Raw genomic sequence first — 13819 nt, forward strand, 5'->3', positions numbered from 1 at the left:
GGCTGGAGGACACGGGGAAGATGTGCCCTCCAGCTGAAGAAAAATAAATTTGTGTTTTATTTTTACGTGTGCCTCCGTGTCCATCTGTGTCGGGTCGGGCGCCTATATAGCGCCTTTCACAGCCCATAACGTCACATAATGCCCACAGCGTCTGTCACAAAACTGACGTTGTGAGCGACAGGAGATATAGGGGCATTATGTTACTGAACTCATAGTTATTGCAGACTGCAATTACATTTTGCCACTCACACATGCATACACACACACACACATATACCAAAATTTGCAACTGCCAATAACATGATCTGAATAAAAAATATTTTTAAAATGGAACTTACAAAGCTATTCAATTAGGGCAAATGTTAGGGAATAACAGAAGTAAAAGACACACTTTATTATAGTGACTGATCATTATGGATATCAGGTGAATGTGGCACTCTGATGATAAATTTTAAGGTGACAAATTGTCAAAGTTCCAAACCGGGATATTTCTGTAGCATGTATGCCCACGCATAATGCCCGTCCTCATTTAAAGCCTGTATTATCTTGCCATCATTAGGTATTAGGGCACGGGAAGAAAAACACTTTCAAATATAAACACACAGAATTCAACACAGTGCTTGATATGGAAACAAATAAATGCTGGTGCTCATTCTATATTAATGTACTTCTTGCTCATCCTTAAGATGCTGTTCGACTATAACACAAGTTGTAAATCAAGCAGGGATCCCCCTTGGAGTTTTGTGAATGTTTTTGTAAATATATTGTGACAATGTTTGTTTTGGTGAAGCAATGTTTTCTGCACTAAAAACCTTATTAGATGTGTAGCCTGTTAAAACCAGGACATTTTTATACTTGTCAGTCACTGGCACGTCTGGTCACCCTAGTAAATTATAGTGTCAAAGAAATAGTAAACCTTTATAATGTGCAGATATTGGAGCTGTGAGGTTGGTTTAAATACTGAGTAAATGTTTATTTACTTTGTGCATAATGGCTTACATGCAATGGGGTATTTCATTCATATCTGGATAACCTTGTGTTTTTCTTGTTTACATTTTTTTTTACTTTTAAGGTTAGGAAGATCATTTAATTTACCTGTGATTTTAAGCATCTAGAGAAGTAAGATGCTGATATACTGGTTGTCTTCCTTTTGCACTCAAGAGAGCTAGGAACTATGAGATTTCATAAAGCAGAAACAACCTGCTGACAATGGATTGCCTGCTAGCCCAGCTTTCCACGCAAGAAGCTTGTGAAAGTGAGGTACTTTATACCAGTGTTTCATTATCTTGTTTTGGGCATCTGTTTGCAGTCAGTAATGGAGGTGAAAAATAAAAAAATATGCAAACTATACAAGTTGGTGTAACTTCTGCCAAGGTAAAATTGAAACCGTAAATGAATTTGTAGTTAAAGTGGCCTGGAATGTTTCTCCTTTAAAATGCTTACCACCATAAACCCTAGAGGGGGACAAGCATAGTTGTGAGAAAATATGAATCAAAAAAAGTAAATAAAAAAATATGAAACAATAAAATAACACATCAAAAGGAACATAAAGTCATAGTGTTAATATAAAATTCTTACTTGCATGAAACACATACTGATTTCTTTCATATATGGCTTCACAAAAGCAATTTTGTAAAAAAGAAAGAATTTTCTTAAACATGCAGTTCTAACTAAAAACTTACACCATATAATCCAATGTGCGTATTGTCTGTTGACATTGAATTATGCTTTTTTTTCAATTTTGTTGCATTGGCATTGTTTTGTTACATAGTAGATGTGAAGCTTGTTTTGCTATACAGACCAATCAAAAAAACATATCTCTCAGCTCAGAGTTTTGACAGCCTTATCCTGCTTTACCAGAACCTTTAACTTCTAAAGTAAATGGAATTTTCAGGTTTACAATTCAAATGTTTTGTTTCTGTTGGTATGTAAAGTACTGCTTTCAGATGTTTTAGGTTTTTCTATTGTATATAATTGAACATTTTTCATATCAAAATTAAATGAATATGCATTTTATCAAAAGATTATAACAAAAAATTTAAAAGGACCAACTTTTAGTACATTAAACAAATACTAGCATTGTTTATACTACATGTAACTGCATTAAACAATATACTTACAAAGACACACAGATGGCATATGAAGAATTTGCAGGGCAGAAATAAAAATCATGGCTAAAAAATTATAGACAAAATGTAGTGTCTCTCAAATAATAACTTATATTCAAGACTGTTTATAACAAATTCAGTAATAACAAAGCGGTTATTTGAGAGCTCCTACTGTATATGCACAACAGTTATCTTTCTAATACTTTGCCACCTTTACTGGTTATATTTTAAAGTTAGGATTGTTGTAAACCTGTGAATTAACAAATACCTTGGTTACAAATGAGAAAAAGTATAAGCTATGTCTGCCTGGTTCTTTTCATATCTGTTTTATTTGTGTTCTTGTGAAGTGCTTCCTTTCACTTTATATCTTGTCCTTCCACATTAAACAGCAAAATCAAATGATTTGAAATCAACACTGAGAAAAAAATGTAAGATCACATATATCCATGCTGTTAGGAACTTCAGTGAAGTTTCTTTTGAAATTCATATAAAGAATGTCAAAGTACCCTTCAAGATATACCCTAGCAGTAACCTCTGGGAAAAAAAAAATCTAAATCTTATATTTTGGAGCTTGATGAAAATAAGAAATGTTGATGACATACCCAAAAGGAAGATGCTAAACAATTGTATTTTTTTCTCTTCTGACCACAACTCCACTGTGCTTCTTCTCATCTACGCCAGTGTTATTCCCTCACAGATAGCACATAACTTATCATAATGGGGGATATTTTAATATACATGAATAACAGGTGTTTACTACTACTAAGCTAAGAAGTGCAGGTATATATGATATATGTGCTACTCTGTATAAAGGATATTTCCTTTGTGTTTATTGCTTTTTGTTATGGCATGTCATAACGAGTCAATGAAGGAAAGATAATTCCACAACTGACTTTTGTTCCTGGACTGGCTTTGGCTATAATGGAAAGGTTTGACTTTGAGCTTTTGCTAGCATAAATTTGCAAAATGTTGGCCTAGGCAGGAAAACATTGAAAATGTGAATGAGACCTAAAAACTGAATAAAATTTGCACTACAGGAAAAAAAAATGAGGGTACCCACTCAATTATATGCCACTTACTTTGATGGATTATATAATATGGCAGCACTGGATGGGGACAACTTTTATTTTTATCATCCAACATCTTGATGCTTCAGCAAGTCCTACTCTAATTTATTAATTGCCATGGAAACTACACAGAGTGCATTGTTGGGTTATTTACAACCTTATTTGATGATACTAATATTACTAAATAATATTATATTTATCTCTTACACCTGTTCTTTTACAAAATCTAAATTAAGTTAAAATGTATATTTGCAATAATTCTATTTTTGTTTGGATTGCCAAGTTTCATTTTAAGATATTCTTAAAGAGATACATTATAGGGTATTTTATAATAATATAAACTGTTTTAATGAGCGATATCAACTTTAAAAATCATTCTTATTTTAGCATTTTATGAGTTTAATATACATAAAGGCAAACTGTTCCAGTTTCCCAGTTTGATATATTGTATATACAAGCAGCATGCAAGCACACACACATAATTGTTAAACTGTATCATAAGAGTGAACCAAGTAATATTGCACATGAAATTTCGGGAAATAATTGTCTGATATGAAAGTTCAAACACAAACTAGCAAGGCAGGGGCAACATCCTCAGTTGGGATTTGCAGTCATCAGTTTAGAGAGAGAAAAAGTAAGCTGCCAACAACGGTTAGCAAAATATTTAACAAACAAAGACGCAAGCTATCAGTTAGTAGCCAGTTTTGGTGCTATACAAAAACTCACACCCCGGCTGGAGGCTGGTATATTCTCTTTATTTAACCGAAGTCTGAGCACAATAAAAGAGATGTTGATTTATATTACACTTAAGCAAACTAAAGTGTAAAATATTAAATATTTCCTTTAAATAAAATCTTTTTAATTCTCAGAATCTGATAAGGAAATGTCACAATTTGAAGACTATTTAGTACAAAAGGTTGCAAATTAATAATACTTCACCAAGACAATTTAAGGAATTATACAGGTTTTATTTTTAATCTTTTATACATAGTTGTAATCAGCTACTACAAAATTGAAACTATTTAAATGAGACTCAGATTGAAAAAAGAGGAAATGATCCAGCCTTCAACCCCCACTCCCACTTGAGTGAGAAGATTTGCAATACTACCTGATTGTATCAATTTCTCTCGGGCAGACAAGGGGGCCTGTGGCCCCACAGGTACCTCATCTATGGACCCTTTTTCTGCAGTGTCATCAGCTGGCTGGAGCACCTTCTCCTGGTGTTTTTCAGCTGAAGGAGGAGAAGGAAACTTATACAAGGGTTCTTTAAACAACAGTTGTTATTTTGCATGTTAGTGATATTTAGACTGCAGCACGGGCAAGTCTAAGAAATGTGCTACTGCATGATTGATGTTTTTCTTAAATAATATTAAGAACCATAAATTCAAACATAATAGGAACAATTTACTCTCTCTAATTTAGAATCAAGTGAAGTCATTAGGTGAAAAAAATACATCATCTATCATTTAATATAGCTTTTAACTGTAAAAAGATGTCTGTTTGAAGCACAGGTGACCAGCCAAACCTGCAAGAACACGTTCTAAAAACAAGCATCAATTAACAATATAAAATATCTTCATTTTACTATTGGCCAATACAAATCACTATATACCAGATAAAATGACAAATTAGGTGCCATACTTAAAGATTGTGTAATAAATCATAGTTAATTTAGCATTTGAAGAACTACAGTACATGGCAAAACATCTCATATGGAACTTTTGTCCACTCTTCCTTACTGTGTCAACTGTTGTACTCCTGTTACCTGCTTTGCTAGAACAATCTACTTTACACCTTGCTACATTTCTGTTAAAATATTGTCTATGAAATTTGGATGCTTAATAATTTTTAAACAGATTTGTGGGACTGTTTGATTTCTATCTTGCACTTGTTGCTACCGTGTTAAGCTCTGGTGAATTAGGTGACTTTGATCATGAATAAATGAAGGAATAGAAAGCATTACTTGTGGAAAATTGAAATACATTTCTTACACATGGTCATTTCTGTGAGTGTTGTGCAGAGTGCAGGCAGAACCTCTGTGTTTTTCCCAGTTGATTCTGGGGTTCGTCAAGGGTGTGTTCTTGCTCCTACTCTGTTCAATGCTTGTATGGACTGGGTGTTGGGCAAGGTCGTGGGGTCCAGTGGCTGTAGAGCATCTGTTGGTGAGGAAAGATCCATGGATCTTGACTGCTGAAGATGCTGTGATCTTCGCAGAGTCAATGGAGGCTCTGATCGGTACACTCGAGAGACTGAGCAAGGAGTCTGAGTGTCTGGGCTTGCGAGTATCCTGGATAAAAACCAATATCCAGGCCTTTAATGACCTCTTAGTAACAACCATCAGCAGTGTGTCTGTTTGCAGAGAGAGTGTCGGCCTTGTCAAGAGGTTTACTTACCTTGGCAGCGACATTCATGTCTCTGGTGACTCTTCCTATGAAGTCAGTAGATGGATTGGGAAAGCATGGGGAGTCATGAGGTCGCTGGAAAGGGGTGTGTGGCGCTCCCGGTATCTATGCAAAAGGATGAAGGTCCAAGTGTTTAGAGTTCTGGTGCTTCCTGTCTTGCTATATGGTTGCAAGACATGGACGCTATCCAGTGATCTGAGACGAAGACTGGACTCCTTTGGTACTGTGTCTCTCCGGAAAATCCTTGGGATCCGTTGGTTTGACTTTGTGTCGAATGATCTGTTGCTCATGGAGTCCCAAATGAGGCACATTACCTGCATTGTGAGGGAGCGTCAGTTATAGCACTACGGCCATGTGGCACATTTCCCTCAGGGTGATCCAGCTCATAGAATCCTCATTATTGGGGACCCGAGTGGCTGGACCAGGCCAAGGGGTCGCCCACATAACACCTGGCTGCGGCAAAGAGAGGGTCATTTCCGGAGGGTGGGACTGGACTGGGATCCCGAGCTGTTTCGTCGCGTGGTGGGTGCGGCAACACACTGTACCCAGTGTATGCTCCCTAACTTGACTTGAGTTGTAATTTCTGCAAGTTTTGTGTATGATCAGACAGGGAGCCCTACTTTGATACCAGTACAGACTTGTAATATGTAGTAACATTAAATCAATTTTAAAATACTTTTAACAATCTACTTGCATGTAATATGCTATTACATGTAATTTATATATTTTTTAACCTCTGGTAATGAGCAACATAGAGTGTATCTATTCAGCTTCATGAACAAATGACTAAATGAATGAATGAGTAGATTGTTGGTGGTGGCAGAATAGTTTAAATAAATATGCCACCTTATTAAATGTAGTATTTTCAAGTGTGTTCCGTAGTGCATAGAAAATTTAGATTACTGCATATGAGTAAAAAATTATATTGCATAATATTAAGTAGTGGTCTCAGAATAATGTAACCCAAAACTCAGGTTTACACCACAGCTCTTAGAAAGAACATTTGTTAAAATTAAAGTTAGACTTTGCAGTAAAATATAACAAGAACTAAAGAGAGTAAGGGGTATTCCATAAACTTTTAGGAAGCACTGTAATTCAGATTTAAGGAACTGTTGATCAATTTAATGGACCTACTTTGCACTTATGCAATGTAAAATTGCTGAGAATTTTTTGATCCAACATATGCAGACAAGAAAAACTTATTGATAGCATCATATCTAAAAACAATAAATGAAGCTGAGACAATAAAGGTAATCTTTTAGTTGAACTAATATGTGCTTAGAAGCTTTTATTTTATATTTGACATGAAGAAGCCAGAAAAGGCAATAGAAATGTCATTTCAGCAGGTGAACTATTATGTGTTACAGTGTTATTGGTTCCTGAACTAGTAAGACATTTTTATTTAAACATGCTAATGTAGAAAAATGTGTCATACCCCTCACCTGGCTTAATGCTGAAGATAGCAGGAGTTAGTAGTAGTCATTGGAAGTGCACAGTCCAGGACTATGAAATCCATTTATTAGTTTATGAAGGAAGTCTAAACACGTGAGCAATTCTATATCAGTTGACTTCAAATTTCAAACTTGTATGTGAGAAAGATGTTCCATCAAAAATATTTGCAGTGCACAGGGCATTAATTTTAATTGTAAATACAAGTGAGCAATTATAAAGGTTCAATGCATGGAAACAATAAACTCCCAGAAGTGTGATATTATTAGAGAAATTATCCTTCACTTACATCTACACAAATATTTGTATGCTTGACATGCGACAAAGAAAAATACAGGTCTAAGTGCTTGGTGTATTGTGTTGTGATAATCAGTTTGTCATTGTCATATATATTTTAAATTGTTATATAAACAGATGTGATTTTTTCCTATATTTACAGTATGCATATACTGTATATATAACTTGCTTTCATAAACACACATACAAATACTTTGGCTTATACTAAGAAAAACATATTAGTTAAATCAGACATTTTATAAGCGAAATTTCTAAGCTGGAAGAAGAAGTACCTTTGAAATACAAAGATCCAGAACTACAAAAAGTGGAGCAGATGACACACAGTGTTTCTTGCAGGCTATCTAACACGGTGCTTTAACATTTAATCAATTTCTTGTTGGAATCCATTAAGCTTTTATACCTTTTCTCCAAACCAAGTCACTTTGATAAAGCTGAAGTGGCAAGATCTCAGCAATAGACAGGAAACTGGCACATTGCCTTGTTTTACCTTTTGGAAATGAGACTCTTGTTCTAATGATGTACTGTATGCTTGTCCCTGAGTAGCTCTGTTTATTCTGTCTTTAAATGTCTGCACGTTAATTAAGCATTTAGTAATGACAGCAAGATAAATTAACCTATAATTCAGGCATTGTGTGCCCCATTCAAAATACACTTCGTTCAATAATGATGCGTTATCCAATCCAATAAATCCAATTATCATCACTAAGTAATAGATTTTATATGACTGTATGAATTTAACGTTACAGCATTCCTTTCTTACTAGTTGTTAGCACAACAATGATCATGTCCATAGAATAGTCTGAAGTATATGAAGACGTCCGTATACCATGCTTTTCTCAGTTGCCAAAGCATTGCAAAAGAAATAATTTAAAATGGATCTTGGAATAATATCCAAGAGTCTTCTACCTCCATCAATAAGATATAAACTGATTGACATATTCCTCCTACAGAATTTGAGTTGCTGCAAAACTTTTCATTCATGTGACATAAAGTCATTCTTTAATCTTTTCATTTATCTATTGGTGTTGCTATCTTTAATAGCCCATGCAGAACAAAATTTAATGATTCATTAACAATACAGGAGATTTGAGGTTTACAGACTATGCTACACAAAACAGATGTAATCAAGCAGATCATTCTAAATAAATATATAATGTTTTTAAGCATTTTCAGCTTCATGTTCAACATAATAATAATAATTGCCTTTAGCAGTTGAAATTAAACCCAAAATATATATATTATAACTGGAGGAATGTTTGTGTAAAATTGTTTGTAAAAAAGTTTATAATAAACTTCTTCTAACCGGTATAAAATTAAAATAAAAATATTTCTAATATTAATCTTACTATATACAATTACACTATCACTAAAACTATTCAATCAAATATTTATGTTAAGTATTTATTTTTGTTTCAACTTTTCAGAAATTATTGCTAGAAAAACTCAATTGCATCTTATTTTGCTGAGAGAGAGAGAAACAGACAGAGGTGCAAAAGAAGTACATGTTTCAACACAAGACAATTAAAGTCAATTAAATAAATATTTCAGCATAATAACAAAAACATTTAATCTTTGTTCACCACTAAATTATCTTTAAGACTTTTTGTTTCTGATCTTATTTAGTTATGGCTTATATTATTTACTTATTTCCTACTTAGATAACAATGTTGGTATACATCCAACAACTCCTATTGATTAAAACTAGCAATAATAAACCAAATTACTTTTCCCTAGTGTTTGTGTCTCCGGTTTAACTTCCCATTCCCAAACTAACCACATGATTTAAGGTCTTTTTTGATCCCAAATGTACATTGTTCTGGGTTTTTAAATCTGCTCCCTACCAGAGGGAAAGGTGGGAGGAGAATTGTGGTAAAGGATCAACTAGCAGGAAGGCAATATGACAAGACAGAAAGAAAGACACTGATCAGAGACCAGAAGAATAGTAAATATCTTTTATGCAATATATTTTGATCTGGTCAAATAGCGCATTTAGTTATCTTTTGATTTTCCATTATATAATGTTAGTGGTATACATTTTACCCTTGAGTTAAATAACAGCTCGAGCAAAATATTATGGGCAATATGAAAACAGAAGGAATGTAATGCTTAACAAACTTTATGAAATTAGGCTGACACTAATAAAAACAAGTAGCTGCATAATCATTTCATTTTATTAAAGAGGAAAACAAACAACAGATCTCTAATTTAGGTGTGGTTAGTTGTAAAAAAAGTAGGAGTATGTAAACTGAATTTCTTCTATTTTGCCTGGATGATCTACAACAGAGTACTCATAATAAATCCTGAATGAAATTAGTCTTCTTTGTCAGTTTGCCTGAAATATACATCAATAAATCATGGACCCGTTTCTGTCTGTACTGTTAACAAATCAATTTGCAACAGGGTATGTCTTTATCAGCCTGTCATATTCAACCACAATTACTTATTTCAATAAATTATTTTAAAATAATAAGAAAGCAAGGAATGGAAAATGGCTTCAGTTTCTCATATGTGCAGTTCAGATTTGAAATACGCCTTTACTAAAGCCTCATAAATTATGACTTGGACTGATAATGTTGATAAATGTACATAATACTGTGCAAAAGATGAAGGCCATCAAAAAAAAACTAAAGCTAGCGATCTGGGCAATAGGTGATTGTTTGCTCTTGAAAATGGTATATAATATTATGCTGAACAAAAACAAACAATGATACCATAAAAAGTACCCACAATGTGTTGTATTCCAAAAAAACATAATATCATGAGAGATCGTACTGTTCCATCTGCAGGCTTCCACTCTAAGTAGATGCTACTTGTGATTGCAGTGTTTTTGAAGTTGATACGATGCTGGAAGATAAATGATTTTGCCAACGGCATAATGAATCAAAACCTTTTTATAGTTCTCATCACTCACCATTCCATCAATTTGGACTAAGCATTACACACCATAGACTGAAATTCAGTCTACCTGTATTTTACAGAAGACTGCAGACAGGCATCAATATACTTCTTGATAACTCTTCTTCTGACTAGCATCTTAGTAAACCAAATACTTTAAATTCAAACTCAGTGTTCCATACAACTTTCTGCTCATGGTGGTCTCTTTGTCTTTTATGGTCTTTCACGTACTGCAAACTCTTCAGTATGCTGCTTTTCCACTTGAATGGTTGTTCAGTTGCAACATGCCCTACACAATCATTTTATTCAAGACTTCTATGCATTATGATATTTGGTCTTAACATCTGATGACCTATATGACCCACCACTGTTATATGTGATCTTTAAAATCCTGGGAGATGGGGGCAAAAATCATAAGCTACAACACAGATAATAACAATGACAATAATAATAATAATCATCACACAGGCAAAGCATGGGACACACAGATGTGACAAATGGCAACATGACTGCAGATGTTGAATGCATTGCTAGCTCAAACAACCATCTATGACATTTCAGCTTGGTAAAATGTTCTTCACAGTCAGTCTCTCACTGGAAACACTATCAGAGGTTGTGCATTGATTGGACTGTTCCATTGCACAGGATTAAGCAGGTTTAGAAAATGGTATGTTATGTGCATATGTCAGCAAGGATGCTGTAATTAGGAATTATGGGTAAATGTTTAAAGATAATCTTTATAATTTAGTTTAATTGAATTTTGTCACTATATTAATCTTGTCAACTTATTTAGGAAACTTAAATATAATGTATATGTTTATGGGGTTACCTTAGGTAAGATTTAAACTAAACTGTCATCATCATAAGCTAGATGGTAGACTTCTATTTTAATCTGAGAGCTACAAAGATTATTTACAGTTTAAATAATTTGATTATGTAATATAATTTTTTTTTCCTTAGAGAACCTTTAAATGCAAATGAAAAATAAATAAGTAAATAAATATACAACTGTAAATAAATAAATGTATAAATATATATATAAATCTTAGTATAGCGTAATTTTTACATATTTTCTGAAATAGCACAGCTCAAGTTCATATTTTTTGTTGCTGCGAGAAATCAAATGTCCCCCTTGACATTCTCAAATTGTTATTCCACTGTTTTATATTCAAACCATTCCTATTTCACTCTCCCCAGTCCTAGCTCTCCTCTCATGTTTCCAGGTTTTTATGTAAAAGTCTGGCAGTAATGACTCCACATTAAAGTAAAGAGAGTGGCAGGGTGGCATTTACTGTTCCACCTGGAGCAGCAAAAAAGCTAAAGCCAGCTTCAACTATAGCTTTGTTGAAACAGAAGCTATACCGGTCTAGCCATTTGGATACATCTCCTTGAGGTTCACATTATTTGATGTAACCATCCAATAACACCCATTTATTTGTTACATTGCACTGCTAAAATATATGGTTTGGATAATTTGAATCAAGTATACTGTTAGTGGAATTTAATAAAAATATGGAATAGGCCTTGAGAAAGAGGATTGGAACCACATCGGTGTTGTTCTAGCCATCTCACAAGGTATTGAGTTTTTTGGTAAAACATAAGAAATTCTTGTTGCTGTTTAGTTTACCAATTTTTACAGTATTTGTATTTATTGTTGTGTTATATTGTGTTTTCAAAAGCAAATAAACACTTGGTGCCCAAAACCCTCATGTTAAAAATAATTTTCTTGAGTAACCTAAGAAAATTGCATATTCCTATATAATGTTTTTTTTATAAATAAAAATATTGTTTTTTGTTTGCTCTCAACTTAAAGCAACTCAGCACCTAAGCCAGTGTATTTACCTCGTTTCTGTAAAACCTCTTGGATATCTAGCTTAGATGAGTGTTCAAGTAGTGTCTCCTTGTCACCATCACGTTCCAAATCCTCAGCTGGTGGGGACTCACTCACTGAGAGCATCTGAACTTTGTTATTGAGGTCTGTTGGCTCTGGCACCATGAATGCCGCAGGACCATCAATACCTACCCACCAAACAAACAACATAAAAGATTCACAAAATGAGATGTCTAAAACTTCTAAAACAATTTCCTCAAATTCTACAGAAGGAATAGTATATATTTATTTTCTGTTAGTTTAGTTTTAATAAAAGCATAACTGAATTTATTTTCTGATTAAAATTTGATGACTGCCTGTGTTTTCAAAACTGTGTAAATTAAAAAAGAAATCAAGATGAAATCCCAGACACCTTAATTGTACCGGCTCACTTAAATAGTAAGGATATACCTAAAATCAATTATAGGCTCTTCTTTCTTATCTCATTAATAACATGTATTATTGGATAAAGATTTTGGATAAATTATGAAGCATTTATTAAGAGGAATTATTTATATTCTTTGTTAACCTGCACAAAATCCATACAGGACTGAATTAACATTAACTCCTAAGTGGTTAATTTAGACGAAGTTTTATTTAAAGTGATTTTCTATAAATTTGTAACATCAGCATTTAATATAAATAAAAAATAGACTTTAATTTTTTTTATGTATCAACTGAGCTTTACTTTATAGTAATAATAATAAATAATAATACATTTTATTTACGTATTGCCTTTCTATATTGCATACTCTTAGTGATAAGCACCACCACACATAATAACAGGAAATTTCAGATTAGTAACAGTAAATAGTCCAGGTTTTTCAAAGAAGGGAACCAGTAAATGTTAAATAGAAATTCTTGTTTAATATAGTTCTTCTTGTGTATATACAAAAGAAAAATATGACAACATATTTGTCTCTAGATGAATTTTATATAGTTTTTGTATTATATTACATATATTTGTATTGCATTAAACAAAAATGAAGATAACTTTGCATTCTGGACATATAAACTGGATATGATGCATTTAAAATGTGATTAGGAGACATTTATTATACAGTGAGCTTATAATTACGTAAGAGTTAACTGTTAAATAACTAGTCATAACTGTCTTATTCAAGTTCTCAGATGGTTATAAATGCATCCACAGTGACTTCCAGGCTTACACCAGTGGAAGAAAACAATAGAAACCAATCATAAGCCATATGCTGTTTTTTTTAGCTTGTAATAAAAAGATCATACGTCTATGTTTATTGAAATGTGAAACCGGTGGTCTGTAATTTACGAGATGTATGCTAATATTAAGCAGCCAATAGGACTTTTATTGGCATTGCCTGTAAGCTGGTATGTAATGAAAAGAACATTCCAATGTCAGAATTAATACAACTAAATGTTATATACAGAGTATGTGTTTTGTATACATTTATTTCCACTGGCCATATTGTTTATGCTCAAAACTGCTTGCAACTTTCTGATTTGAAGATAAGTTTCCTTAGTAGTATACTTAGGTTCATCGTCTTTTTCCTATGTTCAAATTGTAAAGTATTTAAACTTCAGCCTGATGGAACTCAGCATATACTGAAAGGTTTTGCAAATATTTTATCCTGCAATTTATCCAGTTACTATAAAGGAACCACAAATATATTTTTATTGAAGGCAGTGCTCAATTAAAAACTGTAAAATGTGGGATTTTTATAACAGTGTGTTTAGTACAATTAAAATGATTTG

The 13819-nt window shown here is 33.2% G+C and overlaps 1 protein-coding gene across 5 annotated transcripts in view; it reads right to left on the minus strand.

The window, feature by feature from the left end:
* Positions 1-13819, minus strand: part of tulp3 (tubby-related protein 3) — a 470805-nt gene that overhangs the window by 371398 nt on the left and 85588 nt on the right. For 3 of the 5 annotated variants that reach the window (XR_007935369.1, XM_028805515.2, XM_028805523.2), the window contains 2 exons: positions 12061-12237; positions 4284-4406 (listed from right to left, as the gene is read on the minus strand). The exons of 1 other annotated variant lie outside the window; for it this stretch is intronic. Coding sequence is in view for 3 of the 4 variants with exons in the window: in XM_028805515.2 (XP_028661348.1) it covers positions 4284-4406; positions 12061-12237 (300 nt within the window). In the remaining variant the exon portion in view is untranslated. The remainder of the gene's footprint in view (positions 1-4283; positions 4407-12060; positions 12238-13819) is intronic. One more of the 5 variants, XM_028805530.2, reaches the window with a different exon arrangement.

The sequence above is a fragment of the Erpetoichthys calabaricus genome, chromosome 1 (genome assembly GCF_900747795.2).
Source record: "Erpetoichthys calabaricus chromosome 1, fErpCal1.3, whole genome shotgun sequence".
Taxonomy (NCBI): Eukaryota; Metazoa; Chordata; class Cladistia; order Polypteriformes; family Polypteridae; genus Erpetoichthys; species Erpetoichthys calabaricus.